We start from the raw sequence: 20,988 nt of genomic DNA, 5'->3' as shown, positions 1-20,988 counted from the left end.
CATGTCATGCTATTTAGCGTGTATACCCTAACTCCTGCTGAAAAGTCTTGCTAAAAAGGACTAATGCTATACTGAACTATGCAACCTGTGTAGAACTTTCCTGTGGATGATAAGGCAATCATCCTTGGCGACTTTAATGCCACAGTAGGCAAGGATTCAGAATCCTGGAAAGGAGTACTTGACAAACATGATGTTGGAAACTGCAATGACAATGGGCGCCTTCTGTTAGATTTGTTTGCGGAGCAGAAATTTGTCTTAACCAACACCATCTTCTGAAGACAACTTGGATGCACTCTTGGTCCAAACATTAGCACCTTATAGATTATATCATGGTGCATCAAAGAGATATATTTGAGACGTCTTACTCACTCGAGTAATGACTAGCATAGAGTGTCATACGGACCATCGTCTTGTAACATGCAAGCTATGTCTCCACTTAAAATCCAAACTGAAGAAGGGAGCACTCCAAAGAAGAGTTAATCTCCAGTCAGCTGAAGTGAATGCCAAATTTCAAGCAAGTCTTCAGTTGAAGCTCGAGGATTCCAGCTGCCTTATGGACCCCTCTTCAGTAGAGCTTTTTGAATTTCTAAAATCTGCCATGCTGCAGACCTCCAGAATGGTTTTATGGTTCAACACAAAGAAAATCAAGATTGGTTTTATGATTACAATCAGGAGATCCAAGAATTGTTGATGAAGAGACCGGCACACCAAGCACACATTGCTCAGCCATCTGAGCCTTCAGCCTTGTATGCAGAAACCTCCAGCGCACGTTACGAGAGATTAGGAAGTGATAGACAAACCTGACTAAGAAAATTCAACTTTGATGTTGGCTACAGAGTTTTATTAATCCCCCGAAGGCAGTAAACATCCCATCACACCAGGTACGGAGTTCATTGCGCAGTGCAAATGGTCAGACACTGCTAATAGACAAGGCGTTCATCTTGAACCGGTAGTCTGAACATTTCCAGTGTCTCTTCTGCACCAACTGCATGGTGCAAGTTTCTGCACTCCCTCGCATCCCACAACAAATAAGAAAACAGAGTTCTGCACGATTCCCTCTCTTGAAAAGACTGTTAAGGCTATTAAGCAGCTGAAAAGTGCCAAGGCAGCAAAAGTCGGTGTAATTCTGCCTGAAGTCTGGAACCCCAGCATTAAACAGTGAACTTCATAATTTCTTGTCTGCTGTTGGGAACAAGGCAAAGTACCACAGGATCTCCGTGAAGATATAATCATCCTGTATAATCCATCCCGTATAAGAACAAGGGAGAAAACTCTGACTGCTCCAACTATCTGGGGATCCTTGCAAGGATATTTCTGAACAGATTGGTACCCACCATTGCAGAAGAACTCTAGCCAATGCAGCTTCAGAGCTACTAGGTGCACCACCAACATGGTATTTGTTCTCAGACAGCTCCAAGAAAAATGTCAGGAACAGAACAAGGCATTGTATGTGAGGTACGTTGACCTCATTAAAGCATTCGACACTGTGTGAGCAGTACGTGGCAAATCTTAGACGCCTAGGATATCCCCCTAGTTCCTCATAATGATCATTCAGCTACACTAAGATCAAAATGGCCAAGTCAAACTCGGCAACGACCACTCGGAACCCTTCCTTATAGACAGTGGTGTAAAACAAGGCTGTGTTCTTGCACCACCTCTCTTCACAATCTTTTTCAGCTTAATGCTTCGAAGGGGCCCCTGAAGACGTTGATAAAGAGGATGGTGTGTATATCCGTTACTTCACTGATGACTGCCTATTTAACCTGAGATGACTAAGAGATGTGGACCAACATCAGAGAGCTGTTTTCCACTTTCGATGTGCCCTTGTTTCCCACACGGTGACAGCCCCGCCTGCTTCACAGAGGCTGCTGTTCTTTGGATTATAAGTCACTCTGAAGAAGACATAAGTCCTCTGTCAGCTTGCACCTTATGAAATTTACCATTACATGTGCATCACTATTTGTGAACCAGCTGCCTTGGGTTCATCATCTCTTCAGATGCCAAGATCAACAAAGAGATAGATAGCAGACTTGCAAAGTCAAACAGAGCGTTCGGCAGACTGTATAAGAGAGTCAGGGACAACAAACATTTAAAGAGAGGCACAAAGATCAGTGTTTACAGAGCTCTAGTACGGATTTCTTTCCTGTACGGCTTTAAGTCATTGTTTACCTATCCCCATCACCTGCGACTGAGTGCTTTCTCCAACGTTGTCTCCGCACAAGCCTTCGCATCCATTGGAATGACTTCTTCACCGACATCGAAGTTCTGGAACAGGCAGAGACCACCAGTAATGCTTTTGAAGTTGCAGCTGCACTAGACAGGGCATGTCTCTAGGATGGAAGATCATTGCCTACCTAAGGTTGTACTTGTGAACTTGCCACTGGGTACCGCAACAGAGGAGCACAAGAGACGAGATACAAGGACTCTTTTAAGAAATCGCTTTGTGTCTGTCACTTTGACCATCGTCACTGGTCTGCGAAAGGCGTAGACACTCAATTCATCAGGCTGTCTCCTCCTTCAAGAATGCACTGAAGGCAGATATTGAGAATAAAAAAAAAATCAAAGGTCCGTGACACTGTGGCATCAAAGTCAGACCAGATTTTGCCCTGGATCTGCTGCAGTCAGATCTGCCGATCCCGCATTTGCCTCGTCAGCCACCAGTGTGTCTGCAGCAGACATGGACAACCTGCTTCCTAAATCTTTGTTTAGGAATACAAGCCAAGAAGATATATATATGTGTGTGTGTGTGTGTGTGTGTGTATACATACGTGTGTGTGTAAATACACACACACTAAACTGGAAGCTTTCAAGTATTGACAACGGAAAAAAAGATACAAACAGTCCTTGCACACTGACTTTTTAAGGTAAATTCCGGGTGCCAGTCCTAGGAATACATATACCAATGCTGTAAACAATGGGCTGCACTCACGGTTTTTGTTACAAAATGTTCAATTCTTTATTTGGTATCCATTAAGCGATACAATCCATAAAGTACAGTGGATTGTATCCTCTTGATAGAAGTCTGAATAGACTGAAGCATTGACTCTGTATTTATATCACTGTATTTACTTAATAAAGCAACAGTAGAATTTACTAAAAACAATACTTGAGTGCTCTCTATTTTGGAATATGAAATGGAATATGAATATACAGTTGTAAGAAAAAGTATGTGAACCCTATGGAATTATATTGATTTCTGCACAAATTGATCATAAAATGTGATCTGATCGTCATCTAAGTCATAACAATAGACAATCGCAGTCTGCTTAAACTAATAACACACAAAGAATGAAATGTTGCCATGTTTTTATTGAACCCACCATGTAAACATTCACAGTGCAGGTGGAAAAAGTATGTGAACCCCTAGACTAATGACATCTCCAAGAGCTAATCGGAGTGAGATGTCAGCCAACTGGAGTCCAATCAATTAGATGAGATTGGAGGTGTTGGTTACAGCTACCCTGCCCTATAAAAAACACACACCAGTTCTGGGTTTGCTTTTCACAAGAAGCATTGCCTGATGTGAATGATGCCTTGCACAAAATAACTCTCAGAAGACCTACGATTAAGAATTGTTGACTTGCATTAAGCTGGAAAGGGTTATAAAAGTATCTCCAAAAGCCTTGCTGTTCATCAGTCCACGGTAAGACAAATTGTCTATAAATGGAGAAAGTTCAGCACTGCTGCTACTCTCCCTAGGGCTGGCCATCCTGTAAAGATGACTGCAAGAGCACAGCGCAGACTGCTCAATGAGGTGAAGAAGAATCCTAGAGTGTCAGCTAAAGACTTACAAAAGTCACTGGCAAATGCTAACATCCCTGTTAGCGAATCTACAATACGTAAAACACTAAACAAGAATGGATTTCATGGGAGGATACCACAGAGGAAGCCACTGCTGTCCAAACAAAACATTGCACGTTTACAGTTTGCACAAGAGCACCTGGATGTTCCACAGCAGTACTGGCAAAATATTCTCTGGACAGATGAAACCAAAGTTGAGTTGTTTGGAAGAAACACACACTATGTGTGGCGAAAAAAAAAGGCACAGCACACCAACATCAAAACCTCATCCCAACTGTGAAGTATGGTGGTGGGGGCATCATGGTTTGGGGCTGCTTTGCTGCGTCAGGGCCTGGACGGATTGCTATCATCGAAGGAAAAATTAATTCCCAAGTATATCAAGATATTTTGCAGGAGAACTTAAGGCCATCTGTCTACCAGCTGAAGCTCAACAGAAGATGGGTGTTGCAACAGGACAATGACCCAAAGCATAGAAGTAAATCAACAGCAGAATGGCTTAAACAGAAGAAAATACGCCTTCTGAAGTGGCCCAGTCAGAGTCCTGACCTCAACCCGATTGAGATGCTGTGGCATGACCTCAAGAAAGCGATTCACACCAGACATCCCAAGAATATTGCTGAACTGAAACAAATCTGTAAAGAGGAATGGTCAAGAATTACTCCTGACCGTTGTGCACGTCTGATCTGCAACTACAGGAAACGTTTGGTTTAAGTTATTGCTGCCAAAGGAGGTTCAACCAGTTATTAAATCCAAGGGTTCACATACTTTTTCCACCTGCACTGTGACTATTTACATGGTGTGTTCAATAAAAACATGGCAACATTTCATTCTTTGTGTGTTATTAGTTTAAGCAGACTGTGATTGTCTATTGTTGTGACTTAGATGATGATCAGATCACATTTTATGACTAATTTGTGCAGAAATCCATATCATTCCAAAGGGTTCACATACTTTTTCTTGCAACTGTATATATAATGTATGTATGTATGAGTCTGGACCAACTCCCCAGTTTTGCACCATTCCCGGTCACAGGTGCCTCCTTCCAGGGCTCTATTTTACCCTGCACTGCAGCAAGTCTCAGGAGAAAGCATTTCCCAAGTTAGAGGATTAACAAAAACACCTAGTACATTCTGTCTATATATGTGTGTGTGTGTGTGTGTGTGTGTGTGTGTGTGTATGTATGTGTGTATATATATATATATATATATATATATATATATATATATTAGGGGGGGGGATGGCGATGGCAACACTCACAGGACTCCAAATGTGACCAAATGCACTAGTAAAGTATACTAGTACAGTTTTGGTCACATTTAAAGTCCTCTGAGTGATGCTGATGTCATTTTTTCTTATTTAAGTTGGCATTATTTGGTACCTAGGGCTAGGCATATTGGGTTTTTTATTGTGATGAATGCTGGAGATTTTTATATACATATAAAAAATGTTTTTTTTTTTGTAGAATGTAACTGATATAGAGGTTTTTTTATACATTTTTTATTTGGTGTCTTCGGGCAACTTGAAGTCATCGACCAAATGATAGAAAATGTGATAATTAGTATCACCAGCTGTCTCCAATTTCACAGATTCTCTGCAGACATTCCGCCCACCACCTTCTCTGCGTGCGCGATCAGAGACTCGCTGCAAATCTTTAGATATTGCCGTTACTAAGAAACAAACTCCATTTAAAACCCAACTTCATTAGTTCAGGTAGTTTGCAGGACCTCATGTTCTTGGTTCTAAAAGACCAGCCACTTTTATTAAATTATGTCTTTGAAAACATGCCCAGTCATACCATCCAACTAAATGAGCCTGTAGCCCATAATAAATCTCCCAACATTAAAGGGACACTCCGGTGCCAGCGATGCAGGTCCCTTCTCTCTCCCACCCCCCATCCCATGTTGCTGAAGGAGTTGGAACCTGTGCTATAAACCAGGACATGCCCTCTAGTAGTAGACAGCCACTAGAGGAGGAGTTATCCCTGCAATGTAAATATTGCAGTTTATGAAAACTGCAATATTTACAGTTGCAGGGTTAAGGGCAGAAGTGGTCTGGGTGCCTGGAGTGTCCCTTTAAAATATAGGTAAGTAATGTGAACTGGTGAAATAAAAGAGCAATAGTTCTTTCAGGTTTTTGCAGTCCATTTGGAATTATGGTTACTCAGAACTTGCAGAACTTGCAAAAAAAATGCCAAGTTGAAGATATTTTTCCTGTCTGACTTTTTTTTTTTGTCCTAAAATTAGCATTTGACTTGTCAATAATTGAAAGCTTTCAGTTTAGTAAATAATTTTCCTATATTCTACTTACAGTAAATTGAATAAATAAAGAATGCAGAGCAAGTTAGGTCTTCAAACACAAGATGTGTTCAGGGCAATGCTTAAATCGAGAGCTGGGACAGGTTGACTACTCCTGGGCTAAAGCACCTTTGGTGTCTGACCATTTCCGATGTGACCCATGTTCTCAAATAGCTATTTACAAATCTGTATATGCGAAGTTGTTTTTTTTTTGTTTGTTTGTTTGTTTTTTAGGTTACTGTTGAAAATTTTCTTCGTATTTTGACGGGCAGGATTCCGCCTAGCACGCCTCGATTAAAACGTCTGCTGTCTGATGACAGGAGTAATATTCTCATTTACATGACGGGTAATTGTGCATTTTTACATTTCACACATTTTACTCTTCCGCATCCACAAATATAAATACGTAATATGCATTTCTATTTAATTGTACTCTACCCAGGAAATCTATTTATTGTAAAGTGTCAAAGGAATTGATATAGGTTAGTAGATATTGAGGGTCAGATGAAGCTCCTTAGTGGGGTTTTGAAAAACCCTGGGTCTAATTTTGGAAGGTTTTAATTGTTGGGAATAAGTCCCCTTTGAAAGTTCTACTTTAAGGCATCATATTTGGAGCTCATTATACAGCTCAATGGGGGTTATTGCTGCATTTGTAGGGGTAATACAGCAAGTGTGGGGTTTATAAATGCAGGGTTATATTATACTCTGGATTCCTTCATAGATTTAATGTTACATTTAGTGTTGAGCACAGAGCATGGAATAGGGTGGATTTTTATGTAGCCAGGGCCCTTAAAAGCGCTGGGGTGAAGCCTCTGGTCATTCTGCGACATAGCAACACCCCTGTTCAGGGATATTTATTAAAACACTCTGTCCTTTTTTTTTTCTTCTTTTTTTTTTTTTTTCCTTTCCTTTTGCCAGTTGTATCTTAACGGTTATACTCCTCTTATTGTCACTTGCCTTTTATTACTACTATTATTATTATTATTATTTTAATTTATATTTATTATATTGTTGGTATATCTTTTCCTTCTTGTACCGAATCTTGATACCCGGGTTCCTCCATTCTATTCTCCCCTGTTCTTGATTTCTGAAGTCTGCCATTCTGTGGGATTCTTTTAACTGGCGGAAAGATATATTTAAAATCAGTGCAGGTAGTTTGGGAAAAATGGATTGGTGAGACAGCTATAAATTAATATTGATACTTGGATACAGATATATAGGTGCCAATAAATGGATGCAAGATATATAGATTAATTTACATAAACAATGACTTGTTCCCGAACGTTCCAAATGCCATTTATTGTACGTGTTGTCAGTTAGTTGCTGTCACCTTAGCCATTGTCTGATGCAGGGCTACACATACTGTGCCCTACAAATCCTATTACAATTAGCCGACGTTTTGGTGCTTGCTGTCCAACGTTACCAAGGGAGCCTTTGTGTGCAGTTTATTTTTACCATGAATTCTTTACGAGAATCATCATTTCTTGCCTTCCTATAACGCGTGGATGTGAATTTATATTTTCTCTGCAGGTCACGGTGGAAACGGTTTCCTCAAATTTCAGGACTCTGAGGAAATCACCAACGTGGAGCTCGCAGATGCTTTTGAGCAAATGTGGCAGAAAAGGAGGTCAGTTTGAATAAACGACACATGCTAATATGAGATGTTTTTGCGAGATGCCTACATCATATTATTTTATTTATTGGATTTCAAGCTCAGAATTAATAAATGATATTCAATGGCAGCTGGTATCTTTTGAAGGCTGATTTCAGCAACAGACGGCTCTGCAGTGAACTGAACAATCTTTATTTCCCCCAGGACCCTGGGTCAACACTAAACTGTGTTTCGCAAGACCTATTAAAGGGACACTCAGAGAACTTATGCTGCTTTAAGGCATTTGATAGGTTTTGGCGTCATTAATATGCTGTATTTTTTTGCATGCTCAAATCTTTATAGTTTTTCCATAAAATAAATGATTTCCAGAATGCTGCACTATAATCCTGCCTCTTTAGCCACACCCCCTTACTCCAGTAAAATACTTCCTTATTAAAAAGGTGTGCTCACAGCTCAGCCACTGACAGTACTGAATGACCTACAAAGCAACCTGTATTAGAAGGAGAGGACGCCCAGGGAGACATATAGTAAGGATATCACTGCCTGATTGCAGTTTCTCTGACTGTCTGCAGCCAGGTTGTAAATTAATAACAGCGCGACTGTTGCGGCTGAGACTGTGTGTATACATTTGATAAGGAAGCTTTATTGGAATGAGGGTGCGTGCCTAAGGTGGAAGACTTAGAGTGCAATATTCTGCTACAACTATAAAGATTTGAGCATGCAGAAAATATATCCTGTTAAGTTGTTTTGGTGCTCGGAGTGTCCCTACAACACTTTAAAAGCCAGGCTTTCAATGTTCATGTTCAAAAGCCAGGAAAGACGTGTTAATATGTTCACAAAAAAGGCAGCTTCCTTGCACCTGGTACTAGTATGCATTTATGGTTTACAGGACTGCCCTATAGTGTGTATTTTTTTTATAAGCATCCCTAGTTAGAGTGGAGATGCATCTTGAAGCCCTTATCTGGCATGAATTACGAGCTAAACGCTGTAGTATACATAAATCCTGGTATATTGTGCATCTTTGTCTAGCCTCTCACTAACTCTGATTCTGGGTGGGAGGTTGAATGAATATCATATCTTTTTTTTGCCAAAACAGCACTTAGCAAATCAAATTCCTACTACACAGAACTTTTAGAATATAATAAATATTTTTATAATGTAAAAGGCAGAGCCTTTTATTAGTCAGTTCTATTATTGCATCCGATAAAAACATGGTTTGCCAGACGTTGAGCAGGATAAAGTGATGTGTATGATTTGGAAATGCGTTTTGCATTTGCTGTTGGAACATATCATCCTAAATAGTCACTGTCTGGTATTTCTTTTTTTTTTATATTCTTTATTTTTGTTGTGCAGGTGAGTACAAAACATAGTCATGCGCCACAACAGCGTAGTATAATATGGAAACATAGTTAGGTTGAACAGTGGCTCTGAGAACTTCTGGTATTTCTAATACTCTGTGTTTATGTAAATCTCTCTTCTTTTTAGCCTTTAGTTTCATTACAGACAGTGTGGGTCATGTCATGCTTATGTGTTTATAGTGTTTGTGGCATAGATGCATCACTGATACTAGCTAGGATAATAACGGCATTTTTGATGCTACTGAAATACTTATCTCATTATCAACATCTAATGGAAAATACCACACTACAGGCTAGCTTCTTTGGTTTTTTTCTACCTTGTATTTATCAGGATCCACTTCAAAGCTGCAGGAATATACTGTAGAGCTTCAAGCATCTCATGGACCTTATAAATGTAGACTGGATGAATGGGTTTACGACTCTTTCCATATCACACGGCATGAGTGAATTCACGCGACCTCCCTCAAAATGCAGCCCTCCAGTGTAACTGTGTTACAGAAGAGTCCATGTTCTATGTATATTTAAATGGATTCTATAATGTTATGAACACAAAGTGCCCTCTGGTTCCCCCCCCCCCCTCGCGACCTCCGCCCCCCAGCATAGAAAGGGAAAAAACAAACCTTTTGTACTATCTCGATTCCAGCGCTGATGACCATCAGTGCTGGGTAGGTGCTCCACCTCCTTCAATGTTATCTGACGGGGTGCCTAGTGCACATGCGCTGCAAGCTTATTATGCCCTCCCCATATTAAAGCATTGCTTCAATGCTTTCAAATGGGCATTTCACTTACCCTGGATGTCCTCATGCAGAGCATGAGGACGTCCAGCGTCTTTTAGGCAGCCTATAGTCTATTAGGATGCAGAAAGTGCTTCTAATAGCTGTCTGACAGCCACTAGAGGCAGTCTTAGTCCTGCGAGGCAATATTGCAGTTTCTCTAAAACTGTACAAATTTACATTGCAGGACTAATTTGGACAGTGACACTGCACCCAGACCATTTCAATGATCTGAAGTTGTCTGGGTGCCTATAGTATCCCTTTTTAAAAGTTAGAGATGGGCAGTGGTAAATATTGGTACATTATTATTATTGGTATTTATATAGCGCCAACTAATTCCGAAGCGCTTTACAATATTATGAAGGTCCGAAATTTACAATACATGAGACAATTACACAGTGACACAGGGACAATAGGTAGATGAGGACCCTGCTCAAACAAGCGTACAGTCTAGATGAGGTGGGGGACAAATACACAACAGGGCAGCAAAGGTGACAGCCACCAAACAAGGTGGAAAAGTAGCAGAGCTGGAGGTGAGAGTGGAGTATGGCTCTTTTAGGAGAGCAAGAGACAGATTTGGATAAGTATAGATATCTATAGTATCCATAAGCATTTCTGAACAGATGTGTTTTGAGTGACTTCTTATACAATTGGAGACTAGGGGAGAGTCTGATGGGGGTAGGCAGGCTGTTCCAAAAGAAGGGAGCCGCCCGAAGAAGTCCTGCAAGTGCGAGTTAGCAGTAAGGGTGCGAAAAGGTCACCGGCAGAGCGGAGAGACCGAGAAAGGGCTTATCTATGAATAAGGGAAGAAATGTAAGAGGGGCTAGAGTTGGTAAGAGCTTTATAGGTAAGGGTTAGTATTTTGAATTGACACCTTTAGGGTACAGGAAGCCAGTGTAAGGATCGACAGAGGGGTGAGGTATGGGAGGAGCGACAGGTGAGAAAGATCAGCCTGGCAACAGCAGTCATTACAGATTGTAGCGGGGCAGTTTGGCTTTTGGGGGAGACCAACTAGGAGAGAATTATAGTCATCTATGCAAGAGATTACCAGAGCATGAACAAGCTCCTTGACAGCATCTTGCGTGATAAAGGGGCGGATGCGGGCGATATTTTTAAGGTGGAATCGACAGGTTTTAGCAACATACTGGATATGTGGCGAAAAGGTGAGGCCAGGATCAAAGATAACACCAAGACAACGAGCTTGCAAGGATGAACTGATGCAAGCACCGTCAACGTGCAGGGAAAGCGAAGGACGAGGATCAGCATTATGAGGGGGAAAAATAAGAATCTCAGTTTTAGAGAGATTGAGTTTCAGAAAGCGGGAGGACATTCAATGAGAAATTGAGGAAAGGCAAGCAGTGACACGTTGCAGGAGCGCGGGGGAGAGATCAGGGGAGGAGAGATCTATCTGGGTGTCGTCGGCATACAGATGGTAGCGGAATCCAAAGGAGTTAATGAATTTGCCAAGAGAGGCAGTATAAAGAGAGAACAGAAGGGGACCAAGAACAGATCCTTGGGGGACTCCAACAGGGCGAGAGGAGGAGGTTTTATTGCAAAAGGAGACAATGAACGAACGTTGGGAGAAATAGGAGGAGAACCACGAGAGGACAGTGCCACAGAGACCAAGGGATTGAAGAGTTTGGGGAAGGAGGACATGATCAACAGTGTCAAAGGCAGCAGATAGGTCAAGAAGAATTAGTATGGAGTAGTGGCCTTTGGATTTAGCTGCGATTAGGTCGTTAGTGACTTTAATAAGAGCAGTCTCAGTAGAGTGGAGGGGGCGAAAGCCAGATTGAAGGGGGTCAAGGAGGGAGTTGGAATTTAGGAAGTGAGTCATATGAGTAAAGACAAGTCTTTCTAGAAGTTGGATTCTGCGTTCCTGCTTGGCCAGTACAAGTGAAGTGTGTGATCGTAATTTAGTGGAGCAGTGATTGTGATATTTAACATTGACAAGTGTGACCTACGTTAAGACAATCAGTAGGTTCCATGAAACTAATTTTACCCTCTTAATGCCATCCATCACTATTGTGTTATGTTGAAAAATCTCTCACATACCTGATCTAAAAAGCTGTTGGCAAGTGAAGCCCTGTGTGGGGTGTTTTATGAGTGTGTGCACTCTACAAGCTGTAACTTTAACGGTTTACATTCTTTTAAATCCATTAACTGGTGTCCTGAGCACATCGGTTTTACCATCTCTCTATTAAAAAACTGAAGTACCTTTTTTTTCCATCACATTAAAATTGTCTTAAAATTACAGTGTATGAATTATACTCACAAAAACAGCAATGGTGATGATGGTATAGTGCAGTGTTTTTTAAAAAAATTTTTTTTTTTCAAATTTACTTTAAAAACAAAAAACAAAAAAATATATATTTTCCTGTAAAAAAAAAAAAAAAAAGAAAAGTCAGTTACATTATTATATATGCTATGATATTCCTCCAGCACTTATTCCATAATCCTCTTATATCCGTAAGGCAGCCAAGTCTATGTCATGTCTAAGTGGCACCAGCGGGTATATCTAATACCTGTGTGTTGGAACACAGCATAGATGGTAGTTTACTCAATCAACCCACATTTTTAAGTTAAGATACTATTTTGGGGAGAGGAAGGTGTTACTGAACTACAGCGCATTGGTCCATAAAGACCTGTATGGATAACTTGTGCTATAGTTGTGGTTCAATGTTTCAGCTTCAGGGACCAAACTGACCAAAACAGGTTTTATTTTCAGAACGAAAAAAGTTACTGGTGCATAATTCCAAATCACCTAACATATATAAATAAGACCTTTTTATTACCACTGCTATAACCGTTAATTGTAATCTCACCAAAAACGTACACTTTAATGGCCATTGCAGTGGCACTTTTATTTTTGTTCTATGTTTGGGCTGATTAATACTATGGTTATTGCTCCCGGCCAAGACGAGTGGGAGTTTGAGCACTGGACTTATTTCTGTATGTTTTTTTTTGTTGTTTTTTTATTTTATTTTTTTTAGATATAATGAACTATTGTTTATCATTGACACCTGTCAAGGAGCCTCTATGTATGAGCGGTTTTACTCCCCAAACATCATGGCGCTCGCCAGTAGTCAGATCGGCGAAGACTCTCTTTCGGTGAGTAGGCACAGCAGAAGCTCTTGACTTGGGGGTATATGTATATGTTTAAACCGTATAAACCGCAGTTTAGAAGTACACAGGTCAAGCCAAAAAACAAATACACAAATAAACATGAAAAACAAGAGGAGTAGTAAACAATACAATGGCTTGCTGCCCTTCTTTTTAGTGGACAACAATGCTGAAAGGTGACCGAAATACTCATTAGCAGTCTGCACTTTATTTAAATACAGTGCCATTCTGAAACCAAGCACAGGCCTTCAAATGTGGTGATGGGGAGATCCTACTCTAAATCTAATGATATATAAGGTAACAGCCTTCCATGGTTTCATCTTTATTAGCATTTCAGTGTAGGATAAGGAGCTTATTACATTTTTCTGTTTAATAAACCTGGCTTGGACACTCAGTACGAGCCCAGTTCTACATTTTGTTTTGCTGGATCTGTGAGAAAAGTCTTCTCTGAGCTAGAGGCACTCGGATCCTCTGTTATATGTGTTCTGTCTAATTTACATTGTAACATAAGAGCCGAGATCTTGCAAAACACTGTTTATGCTTGCCTTTGATAGAGCACTTACTGCTCCATTTCTGTAATACACACATACACAGTGCACGCTCGGTTTCTGATATATACGCATGGTATTCTGTAGAATTATCCCATTTATATATATTCATAAAGATACAGTCCTTCTAGAGAGAAGCAGGCTAGCTGGGTTAACATTAAGAGGTTGGAAAAGAGACATAGACTAAAGATAGGCAGTCTGGAGACAGACATTGGAGATAACTGGAGAGAAAGGATAGTGAGAGTGCTGTGGAGATAGAGAGTGAAAGACAGACAAGTTGGATAGAGACAGCTATAAAAAGACCGTTTGAACTACAGGATGGAGCTGCACTGCTTGTAAACAACAGTATATATACATTTCTGTATTTTTATCCCCTGCAGCACCAGCCGGATTTGGGAGTGGGAGTCCACCTCATGGACAGATACACATTCTATGTGTTGGAGTTTCTAGAGGAGATCCATCCTGCGAGCCAGAACAACATGAATGACCTGGTAAGCAGTCCTTCTAGCAGTCTTCCTCGTTACCAGCAATCCGTGCAGGGATAGGTTTGGGATGGCTGTCTGAGAGCAGCCTCATTGTACCCTCACTCCCACCAGGAAGATGTTTTATTGTGACAGGCTAATGCAGCATAACGCAGGCAACAACTTAAAAATAACACGTGGGGACGCACAAGTACAAAACATGTCAGTGCTTTCCCTAATAGCTTACACTTAGAGATATGTAACAATGCCATGTAAGTACCTAATTATGGGCTGTAAATACTGAAGATGCTAGTAAAGTTTTGGATAAGATTTGTATGTGGGAGAATTGTTAATTTTTGTTCTAACAGCTGGTTACAGCAGAGGTAATGTCCCTGCCTTAGAACCGGGAAACTCTGGTTCAAATCCCTGTCAGACCTCCTCACCAGTAAGTGTCCCTGGGCAAGACACCGAACGATGTATATCTGCCTATCTCAGATCCTCATACAATGTAAGTTCATTTGGTTCATAATTGTCCACTTCCTGTAATTCTACATCACTACAGATTAAGTTGGTGCTGATAATAATAACATGGGACATTGAAAGATGTAGACACAAAGCAGCACTATCAGTAAGAAAAATGCAGAATAAAATTAGATGATTAGCAAGGTGGGAAACCTAAAATGTGAAGATTTAGTTTTTTGTTTTCTTGTTATATTCATTGCCTTAGTGTCTACGGTAAACCGCCTTAGCAAAGTATCTCTTGCTGTACTGTGTGCTAATCTATCTGTCAGAGAGGATTTTTCATGTAAATAATCACATGATGTCACTTTCTGGAATACATATATATATATTTTTTATAAGTTATGCAATCCGCATGCTAACCAAATTAGATCTGACTTTACAAGCACAGTTCGGACTGCAATTCAGATGCGGCAGTGGTTGAGGTGGTAGGAACCTGTGTATTGTGCTCTTTGAATTTCCATTAAGCAATTTTCAGACCCCCCCCCCTCCATCCCCCCACCCCTGCCCCTCTAGATTGCTCTTCACTGTGCATAAATTGTAACAATGTAGCTGTATGACGCATACCATTTTTCCCGTTGGCACTCATAGAGTTAAGAGCCAGGATGTTGGCACACTGCTGTAATGTGTTGTCCATTTTCCCAACCTGCATTTCATCTCACTGTTGGCTTGTACGCAGATTCTCTCACTGCGGCCCACTCACATTTCTTTACAGAATAACCAGCGATAATTACCTTGATAAGGTGCAAAGCTATTTCTCAAGATTTTTACTATTTTATTCTCGTGTTATTCTCCTGGTCTTTATTCTTTGAGGTTCTGAATCGAATTGATCTATAAAAATAGTGTTTGGGCTCAGATCACCAATGTATCAGCTCTTGATGATTCAGAAGGTTAAATTAATAGCTGTCATTCAGGAAGCTTTTGTTGCAAAGCTATTTTTCTAGTGATGCTACACATTCAAGCTGATTATTTATTTTTTAATTATGCATTAAAGGGACACTATTGTCACCAAAACAACCTTGGCCTAATATGTATAGATGATGCCTCTGCAGTTTCACTGCTCAATTGCCTGCCATTTAGGAGTTAAAGCACTTTCGTTTCTGTCTATGCAGCTCTAGCCACACCTTCTTTAGCTGTGAGTCACACAGCCTGAATTACAAAAAAATAGTTTCATTTTTAGTCAAATGTAAATTACTTTAAAGTTTTTTTTTTTTCTCCTGCTCTGTAAATTGAGCTTTTTTTTTTTTTTTTTTACATATAGGAGGCTCCTGCAGGCATCCATTAAGCTACTAGCAGAGCAAGAGATGATAAATTATAAAGTAAACATAATTTGCAATAAAGGAAGTGTAAACATTAGATGACTCCTTACAGGAAGTATTTAAGAAGGCTGTGTAAGTCACATGCAGGGAAGTGTGCTTAGGCTTGCATTAACAAAGTGATTTAACTTCTACATGGCAGAGAATTGAGCAGGGAGACTGCAGGGGCATGATCTGGCTCTTACATTAGAGTCAAGTTGAATCTATACAACAGTAGTTCTCACACTGAGTATATAAGCAAATGGGATGGTTTCAAAATAAAACTAAATCCTGGCTTGGAGCCTAGCTGGTCATTAACAGGATCTTCTCCCTCCATTGCTGGAAGAGTTTTTTTTTATTCTGGGCGTGTGTATTTGTTAGTGATATTGTGAAATTGCCATCATTTAGTCAAGACCCTCTAGGAAATGGTTAGGATTTTAATTTAAAAAAAAAAATAAAAAAAAATATATATATATATATTTATATATATTATTATTTTTTTTTTTGCAAATACTGCGCAGCTCTTTGCCATCAACTTTTTAAAAAACTATTTGTATAGATTTTTCTAAATCGAATAGTGTCTAGAATCTGTGTGATTGTATTTAACCCTTTCCTATTTTTTAAAATTAACATTTTAAATGTGTTTGTTTTTCTCATGCTTTGTGTGCATTGAGTCACATTAAACCATATACATTTTATCAACAGCCTTAATGTAGTAGTTGACTCTCTGCGGAGCACATAGGAGCGTTTAATTCAGTAGCGGTTTGTTCTGTGAGTCTGTGTTTTTGGCCCAGGGCTATTCTTGCTCTATGTCAGTGTTTCCTGTTGTCTCCGTTTAAATCAGTTTTTTTTTCTTTTGATCATACAATGCTGCGCATGTAAACAAATTCATGTTGCACATAAACACAGCCAAATGTTTAACCCGTTTGCCGACTGGGCTATACAGGGCCATCCTTTGAAGAAAAAGAAAATTCCCCATTTGTTCAATTCAAATGAGTCCTTTGATAATAAAACTGTTAGATTAAAGGTTGGTCTGTCATGCATCTGTTTGCTAAAGAAGATTTTTTTTAATTTTATTTAAATGTGGCAGTATGTTTTTTCAATATTTTATTAAAAAATAAATTGATATATTCTTAATATTAAAGGGACACTAAAGTCACCAGACCAGCTCCAGCTCTCATTGTAGTTGTTCTGGTGAGTATGCTCAGTACAGTAGAAAAGGCAGTGTTTACATTACAGCCTAGTGACACCTCCAGTGGCCACTCCTCAGATTGCTACAAGAGGGGCTTGCTGGGGCAGCAGCACTGCCGTTCAGCGTCTCCACGCTCTGCATGGAGATGCTGTATTTTCCTCATAGGGTTGAGCAGCGCTGGAAAAAAGGTATGTTTTAACATTTTCTAAGAGAGGTTAGTGGGAGCAAGCCACCTAAAAGTTGGTTTTAACACTATAGTGCCAGCAATACATGTTTGTGTTCCTTACCCTATAGTGTTCCTTTAAGTTTAAAAAGTACTCTTATAGATCTCCTTTTTAAAATCACAAACCTAGTCAAACTGCGCCAGTACTTAAAGCCATGCTGCTTTTTCTTAAATATCACTACATGTAGCACAGCTCGTGGCTTATTTCTGTCAATCAAATTTGACGTGAGGAACTGCCTATTGACATTCTGCATCCAGAAAGCAATGACCATAAATATAGTAAAATGTGAGTCCTCAAATTTTCACAACAATACAATTAAAATAGAAATATTTTTTTTGGGGGGGGGGGGGGGGGGGGGGGGAAAGCCAGATTTGGTAAAGACTTATTATTGCAAAAAATGATCAAGTCACATTGATGTGATGTGGCTGATTCCTGGTTCAGTAAGTTTTGCTGTATAGGGCTGTGTTCCCTGCTGCTGTGGACAGGAATGATTTGTAGAGCTATGTATCCTGCTTAATTAATCAAGGGTTACTACCCCATTCAATGAAAATTAGAAATCTAGGAATCTTTCATAGTACATTCATAAATACAACCCTTAAATGCCCCCTATGGTCATTGCATGTATCCCTTTTTCCAGTGTCCTATAGGAAATCATTTTGCTTCGAATATCCTTATTGTGCACTTCCCAATCATGAGATGGCTAGAACACCTATCCGAAAATAATGTGTTCAATTTTTTTTAGTAATTTTACCAGACTCCTGAACAGGCATAAAAAGTGACCTGTTACTGGGGGGTGTCTAACAAGACGTCCTACACCAAAATAGGTTTATCTAGAAACATAAGGTAACATTTATTCAAATCAACAGTACATTCACTCTCACACACTTCACATTCGATGTATGTATTTGTTTAGTAAATTGCCTAAAAGGTTCAGATTTGGAGCAGTTGTTAATTGCCCAAACATTTGTGACCACCTGTTTATCAGGCCATGTGACCCCTGGTCCTAGCATTGATCACACACCACAGAGCGGGGGAGAGTGATCTTACTTGCTCATTCAATATATCGGACATTTTGAATTAGATTTTTTTGATCACTATTGACATTGAAACAAGACTCTGTGTCTCTTTACATTTTATAAAGCTCATTAGACCTTTACTATACCTAAAATAAACAATCAGGAACCACACACCCAGGTAGGACTTACTCCCTTTAGCGCTTTAACAGTTGACCTTTCTAGAACTGGCAAAATCAAACAATCTGTGATTTCTGATTGCAGTTCAAAAGACTTTATACTTCCCTCTTCATCTATGAGAGATAAAAGGATATGTGTGAGATGTAAAGGAATAATTAAACAGCTTTTAGTGAGCCCTCTCGGAAGGAGCGGGGAATCAAGCAGGTTTTTCCAGGGGCATTCAGTTCAAGTTGTTTTGTCCCGTAGGGCAGTTTGAATTGAAAAAAAGAACAAAGAGCAAACCTCAGCTTCGAGGAATGCCCGTCTTGCAGGTCCATGGAATGCTACCAACCTGTCTAACTTCTGCCAGAGTGTGTTGCTATTTGCAGAAACTGGCTATTGATATAAACACACATTTAGTTATACCGTGCGTATCTGTACTTCGATGGAATCTAAATACATTTGTTTTATATTCTGTAAGTTCATACACTAAGCACTGGCTGCATACTTGCAAACTTTAGGCCAGGGGCACCCACAAAGTAGATCCCCAGATTTTTTAAAACCACAGCTGCCACGATGCTTTGTTATTCTAAAGGTATGCAAAGCATCATGGACTTTGTAGTTGTACAACATCTGGGGATCTACCTTTTGGGCACCTCTGGCCATCATAGTCGAGTTAATGATATGTTTCCAACACAGAAGAGATGAAGAGGTTTTCATACTCTGCTCCTTCAGCCTTCACTTTGCAAGTTGGGTGGCTACAAAATCTGCAGTTCCCAACGGTTACCTGCTATGAAATTCCATTTTTGTGTTTTGTATTTATTACCAGTCCTTTCATTTTATTTATTTGGAAATGGAGTGTCACTTTGTTAGTGTATTCACTATACTACAAATTATAGCAAATTGAAATCCCAAAAATTCTTCCTAAATTACCCAAGCTTTTACTATAACGGAGTATGTATCTGACGTTCGTGAATAGCCATTTCAGTTAAACGATCAATTGTGAATTTAACATATCAGACCAAAATATCCAAAACGCTACTTATGTTTCAGTTCTGTAATTTTTTCCCAAAATGGAATTCCTAAAAACTCACACTTTTGTTGTGAAGAATAATAAATAAACATTTTAATTTTTTTGTTTTGTTTGTGTCCAGTTCCAGGTTTGTCCGAAAAGCTTGTGCGTGTCTACCCCCGGACATCGGACCGATCTCTTCCAAAGAGCTCCACACACAGTCCTCATTACAGATTTCTTTGGCAGTGTTCGAAAAGTAGAACTCACAAAATATCCCATTACCTTAGGGACACATAAAGAACAAGCACAGAAAAGGTATGTCTTTCAGCATGGAAATATTTCAGGTGTAATGATAACTCTTTGATATAAGTAACTTTCCATAGAACTGTCTGAAATGTGGGCAACGGTATTATTCAATCTCAGTAACCATCTAAATTCTCCCGGCAAAATATTCCACAAGCGATTTCATGCACGTTTTAGTATTTGAAAAGGAATCGCAGTGACCAAACATTTATTTTATAGTTTATTGCAGTAGCAAAATCTTGGATAAGTCCTAGGACAGATTGAGATTGAAATGTTCCATTTGACTGCAGACCAGACTAAAATTGAATGGTTTAGTACCTGGTACAAAGCCATTCAATTTTTTGATCCGTTTCTGCAAAAAGAAAAATGCAGGCACTTCAAAGAACCTTTTTTTTATAACCTTTTTTTATTTCTTGTTTTCACATATTTTCAATGCATTCTCTATGTGATGCACAGGCAAGAATAGGTCCGATCCAACCAACAGCGTCTTTTCAAACCTTTATTAAACTGCTTCTAGAGATCGAACTGATCAGAATCTGTGTTAACGCTCCACCATCTAGAATGATAACCATTTGTTCATCGTTATTCCTCTTCCATTCATGCAGGGCCAGATTAAATGCCCAGTGGGCCTGGTGCTGACAATTATGATGGGCCTAATTACAAAATTTTATTGACCAAAAATACTAAAACAGTCCTACCTCCTAAGCGTCATGTATCTGATGGAGATGGTGCTGGAGGGAAACTCATAGGATGCAGCTATGAGAAAACACATACCCACGCTTTCATCTTTCAAGTAAACCCATACCCCCTAACAGCAGTGTCCAATAAAGCAGGAAGTCTATGGACGGGGCAAAAGGGTGGGCCACTGACACAAATCACATAACCATAACTGCTGAAAGGGGCTAACATACACAAAAAGGGGGCATGTCTGTGTCCCCATGTCTCCTAGTCCCTTAGTGTCTGTGTCCCCATGTCTCCCAGTGTCCCCATGTCACTAGGACACTAGGAGACATTGAAAACACTGAGAGACCCGGGGACACTAAGACTCTTTGGGAAACTGGGAGACATGGAGACACTGGGTAACTTTGAGACACTAGGGGACACTGGGAGACATGGGGCACTGAGACACTGTGATATATAGGGGACACTGATATATAGGGGACACTGGAGACTTGATAAAGACCTGGGTACAGGTCAAAATGTTGCGGTGTCCAATAAACCTGCTTAAATCTATCACAGTGAGTGCCTGAGATTTTTTTATTTTATACTAGGGGACACTGTGAGACATGGGGACACTGTGA

General features: G+C 39.9%; 1 protein-coding gene across 1 annotated transcript in view; it reads left to right on the top strand.

Moving 5' to 3' along the window:
- Positions 1–20,988, top strand: part of PIGK (phosphatidylinositol glycan anchor biosynthesis class K) — a 123,854-nt gene that overhangs the window by 24,362 nt on the left and 78,504 nt on the right. The window contains exons 5-9 of the mRNA XM_063427945.1: positions 6,330–6,441; positions 7,626–7,722; positions 12,832–12,949; positions 13,890–14,000; positions 19,527–19,699. Of these exons, the coding sequence (XP_063284015.1) occupies positions 6,330–6,441; positions 7,626–7,722; positions 12,832–12,949; positions 13,890–14,000; positions 19,527–19,699 (611 nt within the window). The remainder of the gene's footprint in view (positions 1–6,329; positions 6,442–7,625; positions 7,723–12,831; positions 12,950–13,889; positions 14,001–19,526; positions 19,700–20,988) is intronic.

This window comes from Pelobates fuscus, chromosome 7, assembly GCF_036172605.1.
Source record: "Pelobates fuscus isolate aPelFus1 chromosome 7, aPelFus1.pri, whole genome shotgun sequence".
Lineage (NCBI taxonomy): Eukaryota > Metazoa > Chordata > Amphibia > Anura > Pelobatidae > Pelobates > Pelobates fuscus.
The sequence above is the reverse complement of the archived record's forward strand: the minus strand, read 5'-3'. Positions and strand labels throughout refer to the sequence as shown.